The sequence below is a fragment of the Phyllobates terribilis genome, unplaced genomic scaffold, assembly GCF_046119375.1.
Source record: "Phyllobates terribilis strain yellow unplaced genomic scaffold, ASM4611937v1 Scaffold_2__4_contigs__length_985480577, whole genome shotgun sequence".
Lineage (NCBI taxonomy): Eukaryota > Metazoa > Chordata > Amphibia > Anura > Dendrobatidae > Phyllobates > Phyllobates terribilis.
The window spans coordinates 133,684,981-133,705,706 of record NW_027362762.1 but is presented as its reverse complement, the minus strand read 5'-3'; the positions used below and the strand labels follow the sequence as shown (position 1 = coordinate 133,705,706).

Here is a 20,726-nt window from a genome sequence, read left to right as displayed (position 1 = left end):
GCCATGCAATGGTCATGGAAGTGCACAGGAGTTCAAGCGCCACCTATTGGAGGTAGCAATTCTAGAAGTCAACATCGACGTTTTAACGAGCTTTGCCAAGTGACTTAGGATAAGATGCCAAACTAGATACTTAATTTACAGACACGTTTCGTTGGGGGGTTTGCCTTTCATCAGAGCAAAGGAAGTCGGATTTGGCTGGGTGAGAGACCTCAGATATGGGTTCTATGAGGGAAAATTTTTCTCCTTGTGCCAATAGGTGGCACTATGGTTTAAGTCCTCTTCTTCTCTGAAGAGGCTATTTACATATTTAAAGTCCCACGGGATTGTTGCAATGCCCATAAGTCTCCTTATGCTGGCTTGGCAGTCTCAACAAGGTATTTTGAAATCTGTTTTTGTCATTCCCCACTAAGTAAGGGAACCTGTTATTAAACATTAAAATCCCACCGCTGGGAGTGCCGAAGAAAAAGTATGGTCCAGAAGAGCTCTCAGGTGACTTGTACTGCAGCTGCCCACTCTGTTTGCTGATGGGTGGGGGAACAACAAATGAAGTGAAGGTAAAGCCAAATGGAGTGGCTGTAATTTTGTAAAACAGTTCTTTTAACCCACAAAATACCGTACCCATTCTAATCAGGGCATGTTTTTTATTGGATGAAAAATCAGCAAGTATTTATCCAACGCAGCTGAGGTTTGTCTACATCAAAGTTGAGCTGAATATAAATGAGAAAAGAGGAGTTTGAAAAAAGACAGATAAAAGGAGTTATAGACTTCCCACGAGAACAAGCAGACAGACTGATTCTCATATAACTGATTCTGCAGACAGCCATACACAATACAAGGTTGGCTTCTGACCCAGCCAACCAGCAAGCGGTTTTGAGTGGGTCCCTAAGTTGCCAGGGTTTTAGTAGGTTGCCATGATATATGGGAAACGCCTTCCTTTTCCTTGGTCATTGTACTTTATAGTTGAACTATCCCACTTTTTCCACCACCTTATAGGGCCCTGCCACTGGGTAAGGGGCATTCTCTCTCTTGTGGGCAGTAACACAAGTACCCGCTCTCCAGGCATAAATTGTCTCACTCGATCCAACCGATTATACCTCATGGATTTTTCCACTTGGGCTTTGAGGAGGCACTCTTTTACCTGTCCCTTCACTTTGTCTCTATGACACAGTAAATCATTATGCCTGACCCCTTGCAGAACCCGACTATTGGCTCTCATCTCCTGGTGAACCCCATTTACAATTTCCTTGGTACCTTTTACTGTTATGTCTCTGAGCTGGGCAGTCCCAAAGTTGTCCTGGAAGTCCCCCAAGTCAGAGATATTGGCTTCAGGGCATGCTTTCTCATACTCCTTTCTAGCCAGTACAATGAAGAGAAATTCACCATTTACATCATGTGACTCTGTTACCATAGTTGATTTCTGGTGACCTACTGGACTACTGGGTGCTACAGCTTCAGCCCATAAGTCACAGAACAAAGGAAAATCTCGACGAATAACAGTGGCATGCAACAAGTCCTTGACCACTCCCACTTGGTAGGACATGGAACCACAGTCTGTGCGTATGTCTACCTGGGCCATAGGATAGTTCTTATGGATACAGGAGTGCACAGCAAATATGGAGTCCAATAATATTAAAGAAGGTGCTAATCCATGTGGTATAACCAAGAATGGAAGTAAAAGAGAAAAGAACCACATGCACGGAGCAACACACTTCTATATATAAAAGAAGTATGCTGCCCTTGTGAGGGTGGGCCTGTATATATGGAAGAATATATGGAAGAATCTTCTCCCCTCTATTGGTTGAGGGATTAAAATGGTATACCAGGCGCTCTTTGCATCCTAACGTTGGGCTCCCCTGGTTGGAAGAAGGCTGCTCGCAAAATGCAAGATTCCTCCATCCTGGATGACTACTTCGAAATGGGCTTCATCAGCAGAATCCCATAGGAATTCACTTCTTCGTATCAACTGACAGTAGAATATATATTCTCTCTCCATTGGGTCATGCGGGCACTTTATGGACTTGGAAAGTGACATTGTGGGTGGAATGTTCTACTAAGCCGGATACCTGACTACCTGAAACTTGAACCTCTAAAATAACCAATGTTGACTGGAGGGGGGGATATGTTACTTTACACCTAGCATTCTTGGTATCTGGGTCAAAATTTCCAGTAGGCCTTCCTTCCTGTCCCCCACCACCAGATGTGTTGACAGGACAGCTTAGAGCTGGATTAATTATTTGATTATCCAAATATTAGCTATCTGGAGGGGCGGACTGGTCTCTTTACACCTACAGTAGCTATGGTGGTATCTGTTTGATATAATTCGATCGGCCTATAACTCCAGCAGGCCTTTTCCCTGCATTATCCCTTTTTGCCTCCCCCTACTTTATGTACCTATGATATATTTTAGAACTGGATATACTATGATTATCAAAACATTGGCAATCTGTCCTTGCTCTGTTATGCGTTCCGTGATTTGAAAGTGGCACGTATGAATGGGAATAATCTCTTGGTAGATTGGAGGTACTCTACGAAGATTATCTTTTGTTGGATAAAAGGGTATTCTCCCGGGTTCCTCCAGATAATATCCTCCAGCCTCTTGTCAATCCTCAGAATTGCCTCTCAGATGAGCTAATCTTAAAACATTTCACCATGCAGTAACGGGTACCATCGAAATTGGGATATTGTGATATGCGTAGGGAGCCTTTGTGACAAATAGGAAGTATTCCTGTATATATACCTTCACATCACACACATTCACATCACAAAAATAAAAAAAGATTTGTTTTTTTAATTTTTTCCAATTTTTTTTTTTTGGGGAGGCCTTTAATATATACAATACGTATCAGTATGATATCCCCATGATATGGGGTAAGGAAGTATCATGTCATACCATATACCATGTTGGCTTGCAAACATGTACATGCATTCCCTCTCAAACCCTCAGTCTTATGTGGGGCTATGACAGGCACCATATTGGTCTCCACCTTTGGGCCCCCACGAGACTGATTCACATCTGATGGTCTGTTTGAGAGTGAATAGCATTAACTAAAAAGCAAAAGTTCATCTTGAAGCTGGATATATTCAGATGTGTAAATGGGATCAATATGTCCGCTGTTGTATATATTTTTCCTATCCTCATCTATATATTAGTGCTTGTGTTCATCTTCTAGCTGCACAGACAGGGGGAGGGTAAAGGCGAGGTGTTTGCCCACACTCAGACTCTCCTGGCTGATTTCATCACTTCCACCCTCCAGCCGATGATGTCATTTCCAGTCCGATCGAGATGATGTCGGCAGAGGAAACACACCAGTATACTATTAGCTTATTTAACCATGATATAAAGACAAGCCAGGAACCACTGGACGTTATTCCCCTGACGAAGCTGCATGGAGACGCGGCGATACGCGTGGGGCATGGGGTTCTGATTCTTCATCCTTTCCACATGACTGGTATACTTTAGCACTAGCCACAATGATGGCGCACACCCGTCTACATCTCTTTCTGCCGTGTATTATATCCTGTATATGCGGATGTGTTATATCTAGATATATGCAGATGGGTCGGATCAAGTGATATACATAACTTACGCTGAATATAGGCTATAGATAATATTTATTTCGGACATTTATCCCTGTATATTGATAATAAGAGACCTTTTGCATTATTGGGATTTTATATAAGAATACCTTGCAAGACTATTGTGCCATTTTGCAGGAGCATTAAGGATTTGATATTACCCGTTTATTTATATTAGACATTGGGCTCTTATATTGCACAAACCTTGATGATTAGGTGGCAAAAAAAGTCATGTTGTGGCTATTGCTTTTTTGGTTTATCCTTTACAGTGTTCATGGTCTCTCTTCTGTAAATTCTATCTGTGTATTTTGATATGTTATATACGCATGTATTTACTGCATGATATACAAAGTATTGTCTATTTATTGCACTATCTGTATTGGTGACCATCTATTAACTTCAGCAGTCATGAGGGCCAGACCCCTTTGTGTCTATATTAGTGTTGAGCGAGTATGTTCTGTCCGAGTATGCTCGGGCGAGCACAGAGTATTTACAGCTGCTCGGTGATAAGGTTGAATCGTTCCCGTGTGCATGATTTGCAACTGTTTGACAGTTTTATTACATGTGAGGAATGTGTAAGAAATAGACATTCCTCACATGTAATAAAACTGTCAAAACAGTTGCAAATCATGCACACGGGAGTGATTCAAACATATCACCGAGCAGCTATAAATACTCGGAGCTCGGCCCGAGCATACTCGGCGAAAGGGTTAATAGAACATACTCGCTCAACACTAGTCTATATACTTTTTAAATGTTTTGTCTATGAGGTTTCTGGAATAAAATTATACCTTTTATATATAGAAGTGTGCTGCTCTGTGCATGTGGTTCTTTTCTCTTTTACTTGCATAGGATAGTTCTTGGCATCACCATGGATACACCTTACCCTCACCCCATTCTCAGGGACTAGCACATGCAGAAGTGTGGCCCTTGCCAGGGTCACTAAACCTCCCTGAGTAAAGAAGTCCTGTTACTTGGACACCGTTCAGTCATCTGGAATTTCTGAGGCCTCTCTCCAGGATGAGGAACATCACTGCAGGCAGGGTAGGCGAAGTAGGAGTAATGCCGGATTACACTGCAGTCCATCGGCTCTGAGGTCAAGGGACAAACAGCTGATATATGACCTGGGACTTGACACCTCCAACAGATAAAGGTACAAGATTAACTTTTGAGCTCGGTTCTGACCCTTCCTGGGTTTTTGTGCGCCCCTCAGACAAGAACTTGGACCCCTTCTTTTGGGTCTCCCAGAAATGTGACCTCAGGCTCCCTTGATTGCTCAGGGAGTTCTCCATGGCCAAGTATCTTTCCACGAGGCTCACAAGGTTATCTGCATTCTGGGGATCTCCTTGGGCAACCCAGCTTTGCACAGATTTTGGTAGCGAGTGGATAAATCAGTCTACTACCACTGGAGAGCAGTTCTCGGGCTGTAGCCATTTTTGCACCAGGTGTAACAGGTCAAACATCTGGCACTGACAAGGCTTGTCATTTTGGTAGCGCCAGATGTGCACCCGCTGAGTCCAGACTGCCAGGGTTAAGTCCAAACGTGCCATAATCTCCGCCTTCAGCTCATCTTACTCCTTGACATCCTGCAGGGCAAGGTCATAATATGCCTTCTGTGGTTCCCCAATAAGATAAGGTGCCAAAACCTCCACCCATTGCTTTAGGGGCCGTTTCTCCCTGTTGCCACTCTTTCAAAGATAGTCAGAAGAGCCTCAACGTCGTCCTCCAGAATCATTTTCTGCAAGGCCTCCCCTACTGTTCGCCTCACACGGCTACCTTCACTTTGGCTGGCTGGAGGTGCCGTCTCCCTGGTCCAGACAATTTCTGCCAGAAGAGCCATCTGCTGCTGCTGAACTTACTGCTTTAAATTATGCTGCTGCTGTTAAAACTGCTGGATTAGGAGTTTGTTAGTCTCCTGTTGGGTGTGCTGCTGTATCTGCTACTGCACCTAGACTAGTTGCTTAACAAGCTCCTCCATGCTTTCAGACTGTTTGCAATGCTGTAGTTGCCTTTACCCAGGACCTTCAATTTTTACACTGCAATCACCTGTGCTCTCTGGGACTTCACATCCACATTTCATCCACCAATCGTAGGGTTTCACTCGCTCTGGTAGGCATTAGGCCTTAGGTAGTGTATCGTCAGAGTCTCTGCCTCCTGCCGGGCAGAGACGCCGTTCCCCTCACCGCTGGGGTCCCGGTCCGGCGTCCTCCAGCTCCCCTGCTGCTGTTGCGCGCACCACGTGCAGCTTCCCGGGTACTGTGCTTAGGGTGTGCGCGACCGTTCCCTCCCTCTTAAAGGGGCTGCGCGCGCCGTCCCAAAGAGTCCCCGGGCAATGGCCGGAGGACCACTCCTATTTAAAGCACCTTCTCCAAAATGGAGGTGCCTGTGCAGGGTTGTTGTTTGTGTGCCAACACTCTCCTCAGCCCTCAGGTTCCAGTGCCCGCCAGTTGTCTATCAGCCGTGCCCGCCTGCCTATCAGCCGTGCCCGCCAGCCTGTCTACCTGCCGTGCCCGCCTGCTTGCCTACCCAGATCACCTGTCAGGTTACCTGCTGTGCCCGCCTGCTTGCCTAACCGGATCACCCGTCAGATTACCTGCTGTGCCCGCCTGCTTGCCTACCCGGATCACCTATCTGGCTACCTGCCGGGCCCGTCTGCTTGCCTAACCGGATCACCCGTTAGGCTACCTGCCGTGCGCATCCGCTGTACCTGTCCGCTTCAGCCATCTGACCAGTGGGAGTCGCCGGCTCTCACACAAGGTCGTCCCAGAGTGGCACCTGGTCCACCTGCCTGGTCCCTCCCTGGTTCACGGAGTCGATTAAGCCGCTGTGTGGCCAGGGTCGGTCCGAGTTGGCACTTTGTTACGCCGCTCTGGTCCCTCCTTTGTATTTCAGCACAGAGGTTCCACCACCCGGATCCGTAACAGTTTGCACAGACCATGGAACCCGGTGGCTCTCAGGCTCCTTTGCTCTCAGACCTGTACCAAGAGGTCTCTCGCCAGAGATCCCAACAGGATATTATCCTGTCCTATCTGCTGACCGTCAACTCCCGCTTGGACGCGCTGTCCACCCCGACTGTGTCCGCCTCTAACCAAGCGGCACCTGCTCCAGCAGCATCTCAACCCAGTGGCGCTGTGGCATCTGGCTGTGGAACCCGGCTTTCTGCGCCTCCACGTTTAAATCAGTGCACGCTGCACTTTGAACTCCTGGCAAACCAATTCACCTCCGACCGGGCCAAGGTGGCATTTATCATATCTCACCTCACCGGAGAGGCATTGGTGTGGCTTAACCCTCTGTGGGAGAAAGGGGATCCTCTGGTGTCCGATCTCCAGGCTTTCCTCGCGGCTTTCTGGAAGGTGTCCGATGAGCCAGGACGAAAATCTTCTACTGCCTCCTCACTTCTACGACTCCATCAAGCAGTCTCTCTGTGGGCCAGTATGCCGTGCGTTTCCGAACCCTCGGATCTGAACTTGCCTGGAACAATGAGGCCCTGGTTTGCACCTTTTGGGAGGGCCTTTCCGGACAGATCAAGGATGAGCTAGCCGGTCGTGACATACCTCCCTCCTTGGATGACCTGGTGTCATTAGCTACTCGGATTGGCATCTGTTTTCTGGAACGCGCTAAGGAGATGACCCGTGAGAGTAAACCTCTGCGCCTCGCTCCTGTTCTCCAAAGTCCTGTCTCGCAACCTGCACTTTCCCGGGTGTCTTCCCCAGAGCCCATGCAAATTGACCAAGTTAAGATGGTCAAGTCCCGCCTGGAGACAAGTCGTGCCGAGGGGAGTTGCTTCTATTGTGGCAATATAGAGCATCAGATCCGCTCTTGCCGGTGAGACCGGGAAACTCCAGTGTCTAGGACCGCTCGGAGAGGTCGTCCTAGGTAAGAGTTCTTCCTCTCCGCCCTTGACTCTGTCCATTTCTGTTACCAGTGGTGAGACCCGCTTCTTCGAGATTACCCATGTGGATTCCGGAGCCGATGGGAATCTCATTCAACAGGCCATTGTGGAGCATTTTCAGATTCCTACTATACGTCTGTCGGATCCTTTAGCAGTTTCCTCTGTGGATGGAAAGCTTCTCCCTGAAACCATCTTGTTGGTCACTGAGCCGGTAACTCTTCAGGTGGGAATGCTGCACTTGGAGAAGATCTACTTTTATGTACTGTCCGGTCTCTCTCACCCCCTCTTGCTTGGCCTGCCTTGGTTACAGAGACATGAGCCCGTCCTGAATTGGAACTTGGGTGAGGAGCTCCGCTGGGGTCAGGAATGCCATAAGACCTGTCTGGTTCCGGTTTGTCCTGCTCGACCCAAGTCTAATCCGGCTAACCTACCTGGCCTGCCAGCACCCTACTGGTCCTATGCGGACGTTTTTGATAAAAAGGAGGCCGAACCACTACCACCTCATAGGCCGTATGATTGCCCCATCGACCTAATACCTGGTGCTTCACCTCCTCGCGGGCGAATCTACCCCTTGTCGCTGGCCGAGACCCGTGCCATGTCAGAATACATTGAAGAAAATCTTGCTAGGGGATTTATCCAGAATTCCACTTATCCGGCTGGAGCAGGATTCTTTTTCGTTAAAAAGAAAGACGTCTCTCTTCGTCCTTGTATCGACTATAGGGGCCGAAACCAGATCACCATCAAAAATAAGAATCCTGCTTTGAATCCTGCTTTGAGCAGGGGGTTGGACCAGATGACCCAGGAGGTCCCTTCCAACTCTACCATTCTATGATTCTATGATAAGTACCCCCAGCCTCTTATCTCGGAGCTGTTTGACCGCCTAAAAGGCGCTAAGATCTTCACTAATCTCGATCTTCATGGGGCGTACAATCTGGTCCGGATTCGCCAGGGAGACGAGTGGAAGATGGCATTCAACACTCGGGATGGTCACTACGGGTACCGCGTGATGCCATTCGGTCTCTGTAATGCTCCGGCCGTCTTCCAGGAGTTAGTGAACGACATCTTCCGAGATCTCCTGTATTCCTGCGTGGTGGTGTACCTGGATGATATCTTGGTGTTCTCCCCTGATCTGCCCTCTCACCGGAGGGATGTTTGTCAGGTTCTGCTGAGGCTCCGGAGGAATTGCCTGTACGCTAAGTACAAGAAATGCCTCTTTGAGCAGACCTCCCTACCATTTCTGGGGTATATCATCTCGGAGACCGGACTGCGGATGTATCCCGAGAAGGTGTCTGCCGTCTTAAAGTGGCCCCGACCTGAGGGGTTGAAGGCTATTCAGTGGTTTCTGGGATTCGCTAAATATTACCGCCTCTTCATTCCTCATTTCTCCTCCCGGACAGCTCCCATCTCTGGTCTTATCCGTAAGGGAGCAAATATCAGGGAGTGGTCTTCCGAGGCACAGAATGCCTTTATCTCTCTTAAACAAGCCTTCTCCTCCGCTCCTGTGCTACACTGTCTGGATGGCAATAAACAGTTCTTCCTGGAGGTTGATGCCTCTTCCTCTGGAGCCGGAGCAGTGCTCATCCAGAAATCCTCGTCCGGGCGAATGGTGACTAGCGGCTTCTTCTTCAAACTCTTCTCTCCGGCCGAGTGCAATTACTCCATAGGAGATGGTGAACTGCTGGCCATCAAATTAGCACTGGAGTGGTGCTACTTGTTTGAGGGGGCTCTGCACCCGGTGGTCATCTACACTGACCATAAAAACCTCGCGTATTTGCAGACCGCCCAAAGACTAAACCCGCGTCAGGCCAGATGGTCTTTGTTCTTTGCTCGATTCTGCTTCAATCTCCATTACCGCCCGGCAGACAAGAACATTAAAGCCGATGCTCTATCCCGCTCTTTTCTATCTTCCGACCTGGAGGAGGAGCCTCGACACATCAATGACCCCTCCAGAATAATGACTGTTGCTCCGTTTGACCTGTCGCATCTACCTCCTGGTAAGACCTTTGTAGAGGCTCAGGATCGGAAGAGGGTCTTACTCTGGGGCCATTCATCCAAACTAGCTGGCCATGCCGGCCAGAGGAAGACACTTCTGCTCATTAACTGGCACTATTGGCAGCCCACCCTGCGCAAGGATGTTGCGGATTTTGTTGCGGCTTGTTCCTCTTGTGCCCGTAACAAGACACCTAAGCACCTTCCAGCCTGTCTTCTTCTTCCTCTTCCTGTGCCTTCCGCTCTATGGCAACATATTGCAATGGATTTCATCACGGATCTTCCTGTATCGGCCGGTTGTACTGTCATTTGGGTGGTCAGCGACCGCTTCTCCAAGATGGCTCATTTCATTCCTCTGCCTGGTCTTCCGTCTGCACCCGTGCTGGCTAAGAACTTCATCCTTCACATCTTATGTCTCCACGGCTTACCCCTCCACATTGTCTCGGACCGAGGAGTTCAGTTCACTTCTCGCTTTTGGAGAGCCAAGTGCAAGCTGCTGGATGTCTCTGGATTTTTCTTCGGCCTATCAGCCTCAGTCGAATGGTCAAGTGGAACGTATCAATCAGATCCTTACCAGCTTTCTTCTGCACTTTGTCAACGCTCACCATAGCGATTGGGTTGAGCTCCTGCCCTGGGCTGTTTTCCTATAACAACCATGTGAGTGAGTCTTCTGCTAAGTCTCCGTTTTTTGTGGTCTATGGTCAACACCCCCGGATTCCGTTTCCCGTCTCCGCTTCAGTGGACAATCCTGCAGTGGAGTCTCTCGTCAGTGAATTTTCTACGATTTGGGAAGACACTAGATCCGCTTTTCTTCAGTCCTCCAAGCGGATGAAGAAGCATGCTGATAAGAGACGTCTGGATCCGCCTCAATTCAGTCCGGGAGACAATGTCTGGCTTTCTTCCAAATATGTCCTTCTCAAGATACCATCATACAAGTTGGGTCCGCGGTTCATTGGTCCGTTCGAGATTCTGAACCAAATAAATCCAGTGGCTTACAAACAGAAACTCGCAGCCTCCTTACGGATCCCCAACTCCTTTCACGTGTCTCTCCTCAAACCGGTCCTTAATTCTTTCTCCGACGATCCAGGTACCACTCCAGCTCCAGTCTCCGCTGAGGACGTCTTTGCAGTGGAGAACATTTTGGCCATCAAGAGGGTAAGAGGAAAGACTTTCTTTCTTGTGGATTGGAAGGGGTTTGGTCCTGAGGAGAGATCTTGGGAGCCCAGGGAGAACATTCATGCCCCTTGTCTTCTTGAAAAATTTCTTGCGGGCCTAAAGAAGAGGGGGCGAAAAGGGGGGGTACTGTAGCGTCGGCATTTCTGCCTCCTGCCGGGCAGACACGCCGTTCCCCTCACTGCCGCGTCCCGGTCTGGCATCCTCCAGCTCCCCTGCTGCTGTTGCGCACAGCTTTCCGGGTACTGTGCGTAGGGCACGCGGGCTCCCTCCCTCTCAAAGGGGCCGCGCGCGCCGTCCTAAAGAGTCTCCGGCCGGAGGACCACTCCTATTTAAAGCACCTCCTCCAAAATGGAGGTGCCTGTGCAGGGTTGTTGTTTGTGTGCTAACACTCCTCACAGCCCTCAGGTTCCAGTGCCCGCCAGTCTGATCAGCCATGCCTGCCAGTTTGTCTACTAACCGTGCCCGCCGGCTTGCCTACCCGGTTCACCTGTCTGGCTACCTGCAGTGCCCGCCTGCTTGCCTACCCGGATCACCCGTCAGGCTACATGCCGTGCCCGCCTGCTTGCCTACCCAGATCACCCGTCAGGCTACCTGCCGTGCCCGCCTGCTTGCCTACCCGGATCACCCGTCAGGCTACCTGCCGTGCTCATCCGCTGTACCTGTCAGCTTCAGCCATCTGACCTGTGGGAGTCACCTGCTCTCACACAAGGTCGGTACCAGAGTAGAACCTGGTCCACCTGCCCGGTCCCTCCCTGGTTCACGGAGTCGATAAAGCCGCCGTGTGACCAGGGTTGGTCCAAGTTGGCACTTAGTTACGCCCCTCTGGTCCATCCTTGCATCTCAGCACAGAGGTTCCACCACCCGGATCTGTAACAGGTAGCATTCACACAGGCAATGCAGTGTTGGTTCAAATAAGTGCAGTTTTTATTGCTTTCCACAGATTGCACACCACCAAAACAACAAAATCACAAACATAAATCCCTAGCCTTGTCCAGGTGCTAACTAAACAGTATAGACCTTGACTACTTCACACACAGCTGAGCTAGCCCTGGTTCAGTCAAACAAAACTGCCATCATCCATAGCAACCACTGATACTTGCAGTTTAGTGCACACGGCCTGTGCAGACTCTTCTCAAAGAGATTCTGGCTTGTCCCTCTCTTCAACTTCAATACACATCAAGTCTGTTCAGCCTCCCCAGCAGAATGACTTAGATGAACACCTAGCCTGTTTATATGCACAGCCAGCCAGGTATACTAATCAAAGCCTGCAGAACTGGGATTTAACCCTAGCCTACCTGGCATTGCTACACACCCTTCCCCTCTACCAACACACCAAGCTTACAGGATTTAACACTAGATACCTGACATTGCTACAATAGATAAACCATAACCCTTATGAGAAAATGTTCTACGGACAGAAAATGACAAACTGAATGAAGGCCCCTACACAATATGATGCCGCCTCTACTCCCGACACACAATATGATGCCGCCACTACTCCCCACAGAGTATGATGCCCCCGCAGCTCCCCACACATAGTATGATGCCCCCTGCAGCTCCCCACACACAGTATGATGACCCAGCAGCCACCCACCACACAGTATGATTACCAACACAGCCCCTTACACACAATTTGATGGACTCCACATCGTCCCCACAAACCGTATGATGTGAAGGATCTCAGTTTTCCCAAATTTCTGACTACTACAAAAAAGTAAATAAAAATATAGAACTACTCACCTAACCTTGTTTCCAGTCCTTTGACTGTCCGGGCTCGCATGCCAATTAGAGACCCTGGGTCGAACTTTGCCCAAGTCTGCCGTAGAGTATATAAGGGGGCAACAGGGGTGGCCAGTAGTTACTATAGAACTGATTATTAAAGGTTGTTGTCTGCCATTTTGTATAAGGACTTATTCAGACATTTGTTTTTCACATACGTGGTTTTCATGGATAGAAGACGTACCCTAGGTTTGTGTAAAGTTATAGTTCTCATCCCTGGGAATAATTCCCTTTGGTCTGATTGTAATATACACAAAGTTTCGTAACGTTGCAACATTGTTTACTGGTGGCTCAATCATCACACAACTAAATTATTTGCAATAAATGTCTTGCAGCAAAGTAAATGTACAATTTTACAGTAGCTTCATGGTTTCACTTTTTTTTTTACCAAAACACGCTTTATTTGGTTCAGAATGCTTCTCCACACAGAGTGCTCAGTGCCGAATTGAATGTACTCATCAGTGTAATGGAACGTTCTGCGGCATCATTCACCATTTTCAATCCAGCGACTTTTGAGGATGCATCGATTTAACTTGTATTGGTGTGCCACAGACAAGGATCTTGATCTTCGTTTATTTCCAAAACAGTTGTTTTGTGTAGACGACATGAAGTGATGAAGCTTATCATGTGACACATATATAAAGAGGATTAATCAGATAGGTAAACGGCGTAACGAGGAAAAAAAAAATCAAAAAGCCAGAATTACGGTTTTTTTGGTCGCCGCAACATTGCAATAAAATGCAATAATAGGCGATTAAAACATCGGATCTATCCCAAATTGCTATCAATAATAACATTGGTTCGGCGTGCAAAAAATAAGCCCTCACCCAGCCCCAGAAAATGGCGATTTTTTAACAAACTTTGGATTTTTTTTCACCACTTAAATAAAAAAGAACCTGTATATGTTTGGTATCTACAAACTCGTAATGACCTGGAGAATCATAATGGCAGGTCACTTTTACCATATAGTCAACATGGTAAAAAAAAAAACAACAACCAAAAAACAACTGTGGAATGGCACTTTTTTGCAATTTCACTGCACTTGGAATTTTTTTCCTGTTTTCGAGTACACAATATGGTAAAATCAGTGATGTTGTTCAGAAATACAACTTGTCCCGCAAAAAAATAAGCCCTCACATGGCCATATTGACTAAAAAATAAAAAAATGTTATGGCTCTGAGAAGAAGGGGAGAAAAAAACGAAAGCGGTCCCAGGGGTGAAAACTACCGAAATCCTATTTTAATGGCTATTAAGTGTTCAAAGGCTGTCATTGAGGACATTGAGACACCTTCTAAATACAACCAAAAGAAACAATTTTTTAAAGAATATTACAGATCATTATGTGTAAAAATTATAGGGGGTGAGACTTTGAATAAAACTAATTTTCATTTTTTCTATAGAACGCATTGTCACCCTAACATACCTGTTATAGTTTATGGGTCTGTTCACATGTCCGTGTTTTTGATTAATTGCGACTTTTTAAAAAGTTGTTACATTTTTGTACAAATAAAGTGCAGTACACCCAACCCCCAGAATAATTCTATGTAACCCAGAAATTTTTGCACAATTTGTGAGACATTTTAACAGAACATTCTATATTTTGTTTTGCTCTAAAAATGTGCAATAAAAGTGAGCATTTTTAGGCTTTGCCCAAAAATGGTTAAAGCACATGTGCTATTTTAAAGAATTTGGCACAAAAATATCAATGTATACCACAAGACAAAGAAGAAAAAAAAGACTTTAAAAGTAAAAAAAAGCAAATGATGAAATCGCCCTATGTCTTGTCTCTCAATTAAAAGCGAATTTCCAACAGAAATAGAAACTTAAAAAAGGAATAAAAAGTAGATAAATGTGTGAAAACAAGTGTATTAAATGAACATCTTTATAAAAAATATAAAATTACATGAATTAACAAAAAGGAAGTAATATGTCACAAAGAGTCAAACAATGGCACCATACTCTTATCTTGACTTTTTTCCAACAGGTTTTTTGCCAATATGAACTTTTTTAAGCTGCACCCAGGACTGACATAGTAAAAGGCCAGGAACGACAACCCATATGCCATTGAAGAACACTAAATAAACCCACAGATATAGAAAGTTGGAGGTGTTGAGGTTCGGGCTTCCAGTTAACCAGTCTGGACAAAACGTCATCCATCCTCCGTATAACTCGCACACACAAAGTGTGATTTGTATGAAATGCCTGAAAAACAAGAAGAAGATTAGAAGTAAAAAGAATCCATTACACTTCAATAAAAGAGACATTCAGTGTACTGCTACTTTAATAGGGCGATCTCAGTAGATGACTAGGATATGCCATCAGGTCTGATCCTTTCATAAAGCTCACATCGGCATCCCTTTAAGGTCAGAAACCATTATGTAGCCATTGGAGAAAGTGGAGCAGAACCAACAGGTGACATGGCACTTTCTTTGCGCCACAGCCTCTTTATTCTACCACTTTCTTTGCGCTGCAACCTCTTTATTCTACCACTTTCTTTGCACTGCAGCCTCTTTATTCTACCACTTTCTTTGCGCTGCAACCTCTTTATTCTACCACTTTCTTTGCGCCACAGCCTCTTTATTCTACCACCTTTCTTTGCGCCACAGCCTCTTTATTCTACCACTTTCTTTGCGCCACAGCCTCTTTTTTCTACCACCTTTCTTTGCGCCACAGCCTCTTTATTCTACCACCTTTCTTTGCGCCACAGCCTCTTTATTCTACCACTTTCTTTGCGCCACAGTCTCTTTATTCTACCACTTTCTTTGCGCCACAGCCTCCTTATTCTACCACTTTCTTTGCGCCACAGCCTCTTTATTCTACCACTTTCTTTGCGCCACAGCCGCTTTATTCTACCACTTTCTTTGAGCCGCAGCTTCTTTATTCTACCACTTTCTTTGCGCCGCAGCCTCTTTATTCTACCACTTTCTTTGAGCCGCAGCCTCTTTATTCTACCACTTTCTTTGCGCTGCAGCCTCTTTATTCTACCAATCAGTAGGGTACACATGATCGTACATTGGGGGCACAGCCTTAGGTTAGGCCATCAATGTCTCGATCTTGACAAGTCTCATTTTTCCACTATATACGTATGTTTTCTGCCATCACACAGTGAAGACCACCACTGCTGGACGAAGTGATCTGCATGGACTTGAATTTCCTAGTGTTTACTCACTAATGAAATCATATTCTTGACACTGCGGCAGTGATCTGATGAAAAGTGCGTGCGACCCTATGACATTTCAATTTCTATCATACTCTGTGAATGCAGACACAAGTATTGCCACCGGCAAAAGGAAGAATTCTAATAATAATTAGGTAACAGCTATACAAGGTGCCTTGATCGGTATTTGCTCCTTCTTTCTATTTTTGCATACTTGTCACACATTATTGTATACAAAAAGTAAGACAAAAACATCCTGGAGAAACAGAAAATACAGACTGGTAATAATCAATGGAAAAAGGTATTCCACACCATCTGACCTGTGTTAAAAGATAAGATTCCCCCCAAAAAATTAAAGAGGTTTTCCAGGTATTTGATATAGGTTTATTCTATGAATAAGATATTAATATCAGATCAGTGGGGGCCTGAGAAGCAGCACCCCCATGATCAGCAAGCACTGGGCCCGCTTTGTGGTTTGACCAGGTACAACTCTGTACATTTTGTAATGTCTGTGCCTGGAATTACAGCCCAGTCCCACTTAATGACATATCCTAAGGTCTCACACTCTCTCTGTCTTGTGGAGAAATGTTCTTGCAGTTACCAACTAGGAGAGGTAGCTACTGTATTACCTGACCTTTTAAACATACAGATGGCTGGTCCTGGGTGCTTCTGTACTACCCAATTCCCACCACTAGAGGGGGCAAAAGGACTATTTAGACACAATAAATATCTACATTGCTCAGACGATTTATGCTGCAAGGTCACTGTCACCCTCTCACCTGTAGTACTTATCCTTTATGATGGCATATGTCAACACTACAGCCAACAGCCCATCCACAACAACGGTGAGGATCTCCAGTGATACAATTGTTGGGTCTGAATGGAGCCAACGTTCGTCTGCTTTTCCATATTCTTTCCCTGACAAGCAAGAAAGCAACATCACACAAGAGAATCTGGGTGGTAGAATGCAAAATTATATCATCTCCACTATCACTGCTTTCAGGTGAAATTTATGGAAAGCGTAAAAAGTCCCCACTCCAGTGATATTTTATCATGAAAATAGGGCATTTAAGTAGAAGCATGCAATGGTGAATTCCTAATCTCAAATAATTTATTGAAACAAAAGCCAACAACAGTGATGGGTATACCCATCCCCCCCAAAAAAATGTCAGTGTCTCAATAACAATGTGGCCTTAAGCATCAATTATAGCTGTACAGCACTGAGGCAAACTGGTCCCTCATCCAGTGTAGATGCTCCCTGGCCCATGTAACACTGACGCCTGTGCCTGGTGGTGGGTCACGTACCTTGCAGGTCCTCTAGCACCAATTCCAAAGAACATTGTTCAGAATGCAGCGGTCATCAGTGGGCGATGAGGCCAAAGGACATCCATTTCTCTGCCTTTCTGTGACTCTTAGGCTGTGTGCCCACTATGCGCTTTTGCCGCGGAATTTCCACAGTGAAAACGCTTAAAAAACACTTGGTAATACGTGCCCCATGGTCCCCAATGATAATCCGCATCCGCTGCGGATTATCATTGCGGAAAAATACGCAGCATGTCCATTAATTTTGCAGACATTTTGGGCGGCACGGTGGCGCAGTGGTTAATACTGCAGCCTTGCAGCGCTGGGGGCCGGGGTTCAAATCCCACCAAGGACAACATCTGCAAGGAGTTTGTATGTTCTCCACGTGTTTGCGTGGGTTTCCTCCGGATTCTCCGGTTTCCTCCCACACTCCAAAGACATACTGATAGGGAATCTAGATTGTGAGCCCCAATGGGGACAGCGACAGTAATGTATGTAAAGTGCTGCGGAATATGTTAGCGCTATATAAAAAATAAAGATTATTATAAAAAATAAATAAACAAAGATTATTAAAAGTTTAGATAAGGTCACAATTAAAGGGAATTTGTCACCCCTGGGTGATATCAGACCTCTAATATAGCATACAGGTGATAGAAAAGTAAATCTATACTTACCTGTATGGCCCATAGCAGAGGTCTGATTGCAGAGAAATCTGGTTTTATAAAGTCTGTTTTCCGGGGGACGCCAAGTAAACCCCTTCTATCTTCTTACTATTCCCCTAAATCACCGCCTCTGTGCTAAATTACCATATTCCCCCCTCCCCTGCACGTCACAGGGCCGTGTGACGTGCCCTGCTCTGCCTCCCCTCTCGCGCATGCGCAGAGTGCCACTCCCATGGAGCGCACTTTGTTTCCTTCCGGCCCCGTTTGGCTGCGTACTGCCAGCAGAGCGGAAGTCTCAGTGACTCACCGTCGCTTGCGCAATACAAGGCTGCGGCGCAGTACACAGCCAAATGGGGCCGGAGGGAGACAAAGCGCGCTCCGTGGGAGTGGCGCTCTGCGCATGCGCGAGAGGGGAGGCAGAGCAGGGCACGTCACAGGGCCCTGTGACGTGCAGGGGAGGGGGGAATATGGTAATTTAGCACAGAGGCGGCGATTTAGGGGAATAGTAAGAAGATAGAAGGGGTTTGCTTGGCGTCCCCCGGATGTCAAGCTTCTGGAAAACAGACTTTATAAAACCAGATTTCTCTGCAATCAGACCTCTGCTATGGGCCATACAGGTAAGTATAGATTTACTTTGCTATACCCTGTATGCCCATAGTAGAGATCTGATATCGCCCAGGGGGTGACAAATTCCCTTTAAGCTCACTTGAAAACGTCAGAGGGCATTATAGGATCATCCTGAAATTTCACCCAAAAGCCAAATATCCCTCACTTTTTGTGAGGAGTGTATATATATGGACACAGGCAGAATAAGGCCCCTGCACAAGAACAATAATGGATGGGAACTTCACAGTCCCTTAGGTCATCACAGTGCACAATTCCACCTGCTTTGGATTTGGAGGTGATAGTGGCCCCCCTTTAACTTCCTGGGCCCCTGCAGATGCAGAGGTTGCACCAGTGGTATGACTGCCTGTGACAGTGTGTCAGTAAATTGAATCCAGTGTTAGCCCTGATCCCCAAGTCTGCAGGGTCCTCCAGTTGTGATGAATGTACTATATTCATATACTTACACAAGGAAGCCATGGCCCCTTCAGATGTGCCGACTGTCCCCATTAGAGAAAGGTAAACAAAGGGCCCCTCCTGGAAGCACAGACAGGTATGTACTGATCAGGCCTTGGCAATAGACTCCTGTATAAAATACACAATATATAGCTACTGACAACATTAACAGCCGGATCACAGTCATCCTTCGGGTTGTCGGCTCCACCTCTTAAACACAGGTGAATATACAGGTGCATCTTACTAGATCTTATTAGAATATCATTAAAAAGTTAATTTATTTCAGTTCTTCAATACAAAAAGTAAAACTCGTTATCTAGAGTCATTACAAACAGAGTGATCTATTAAAAGCAACAGTATCACTGTGCTTGATTGGCCAGCAAACTCGTCTGACCTTAACCCCATAGAGAATCTATAGGGTATTGTCAAGAGGAAGATGAGAAACACCAGACCCAACAATGCAGACGAGCTGTAGGCTGCTATCAAAGCAACCTGGGCTTCCATAACACCTCAGCAGTGCCACAGGCTGATCACCTCCATGCCACGTCGCCGCATTGATGCAGTAATTGATGCAAAAGGAGCCCAACCAAGTACTGAGTGCATTTACTGAACATACATTTCGGATTTTAAAATCATTTTTCAAGCTGTTATAAAGTATTCTAATTTACTGAGATAATGACTTGTGTTTTCATTGGCTGTAAGCCATAATCATCAACATTAACAGAAATAAACACTTGAAATAGATCACTCTGTTTGTAATGACTCTATACAATATATGAGTTTCACTTTTTGTATTGAAGAACTGAAATAAATTAACTTTTTGATAAAATTCTAATTTAGTGAGATGCACTTGTACATTTTCACGCCTCCATCTTCCCTATAAAAGCACCTCCATAATACGGGGTCCAGTGGAATAAGTCTATTATTTCTGTATGCCTGGAATATAAATTGTGACACTTTTCTCTAACCCTTGAGTTTAAGTTGAGAAAAATGTGTGCGACAAGCCCTGGGGGTCCGAGAGTGAACGCTGTCTCGGGATATCAGTCAGTTGTGACATCGGTAGTCAGTGTGTAACTATATACTATAGCCTATAACTAATGGTCACCAGTGGCCGATCTAATGCGCCAACTCCTAGTCCAGTGTCTGAATATGGACCGGCTACTGATTTCATGAGTCAAACTCAACAGTTTATAGCCATATATCGGGGCAGGAGACAAGTACTTATGCACAGTATGTACACTCCTCAAGCAGCCCCCACCACTAGTGCAGACGCACGTTCTCCTCTACTTTCAGTGCAATCACACGCACTCTCCCCCAGTTCCAGTCGCGCCCTGCTGGCAGCATTACTTTCCTCCCGGCGCTGCACACAGTGCACACCACACTACTCACCAGGGTGAAGTGCACAATGGCGTCATAGAAGAGCCAGACCAGCACCCATCTGTCGGCGCCAGAGCACCTCTTCCCCAGGCGCTGAGCCAGCACATACCCCAGTGCCAGCTGAGCGGCGCAGGCTGCCAGAGAGTACACGGTGACGGCGCTCACCAGCGGCGGCCCGGCTCCCTGCTCGGCCGCTGCCATGGCTACTGGTGTCGGGGACTCCCTCCTGCGCTGCAGGTACACGGAGCAGTGGGTGGGGGCAGCAGTCACCCACCTACCCCGGAGCTGAATGGCTGCTTGCAGAATGGCGCCATGTACCACCTCCCCCAGCCCTGACAATGGTGACAATGGCCACTCCCTGCCAGGACTGATAGTGCTGGAGACACTGGAGAGGGGCAAAGCGCAAAGCCGAGAGGAGGACGGCAGTGTGCCACAGGCTGCACATACAGGGGGGGTGGCACATGTGCTGGGGGCCAGCAGGTGCTGCATGCAGGGCTGGGCAGGCTGCTGGGGCTTCATAGCTAGCCACAGTGCCCCCATAACACAACACTCGCAGCCACAGTGGCCCCATAACACTCCCAGCCACAGTGCCCCCATAACACTCCCAGCCACAGTGGCCCCATAACACTCCCAGCCACAGTGTCCCCATAATACTCCCAGCCACAGTGGCCCCATAACACTCCCAGCCATAGTGCCCCCATAACACTCCCAGCCACAGTGTCCCCATAATACTCCCAGCCACAGTGACCCCATAACA

At 46.8% G+C, this 20,726-nt stretch overlaps 1 protein-coding gene across 1 annotated transcript; it reads right to left on the bottom strand.

The window, feature by feature from the left end:
- Positions 1 to 14,247: 14,247 nt before the first annotated feature.
- Positions 14,248 to 20,338, bottom strand: EBPL (EBP like). Its single transcript, XM_073662690.1, has 4 exons — positions 19,982 to 20,338; positions 18,604 to 18,673; positions 16,349 to 16,487; positions 14,248 to 14,614 (listed from the first exon to the last, which is right to left on the bottom strand). Exons 1-4 carry the CDS (start codon positions 20,168 to 20,170, stop codon positions 14,374 to 14,376), a joined length of 639 nt encoding a protein of 212 aa, XP_073518791.1. The 5' UTR covers positions 20,171 to 20,338; the 3' UTR covers positions 14,248 to 14,373.
- Between the last annotated feature and the right edge of the window lie 388 nt (positions 20,339 to 20,726).

What these genes read in the sequence shown, in the direction of transcription:
- EBPL (XM_073662690.1), bottom strand. Translation starts at nt 20,170, where the DNA reads ATGGCAGCGGCCGAGCAGGGAGCCGGGCCGCCGCTGGTGAGCGCCGTC. An exon ending in AGGGGCCATGGCTTCCTTGT is followed by an intron (nt 16,488 to 18,603) that starts GTAAGTATATGA and finishes CTTGCTTGTCAG; the next exon opens with GGAAAGAATATGGAAAAGCA. An exon ending in ATAAAGGATAAGTACTACAG is followed by an intron (nt 14,615 to 16,348) that starts GTGAGAGGGTGA and finishes CTTGTTTTTCAG; the next exon opens with GCATTTCATACAAATCACAC.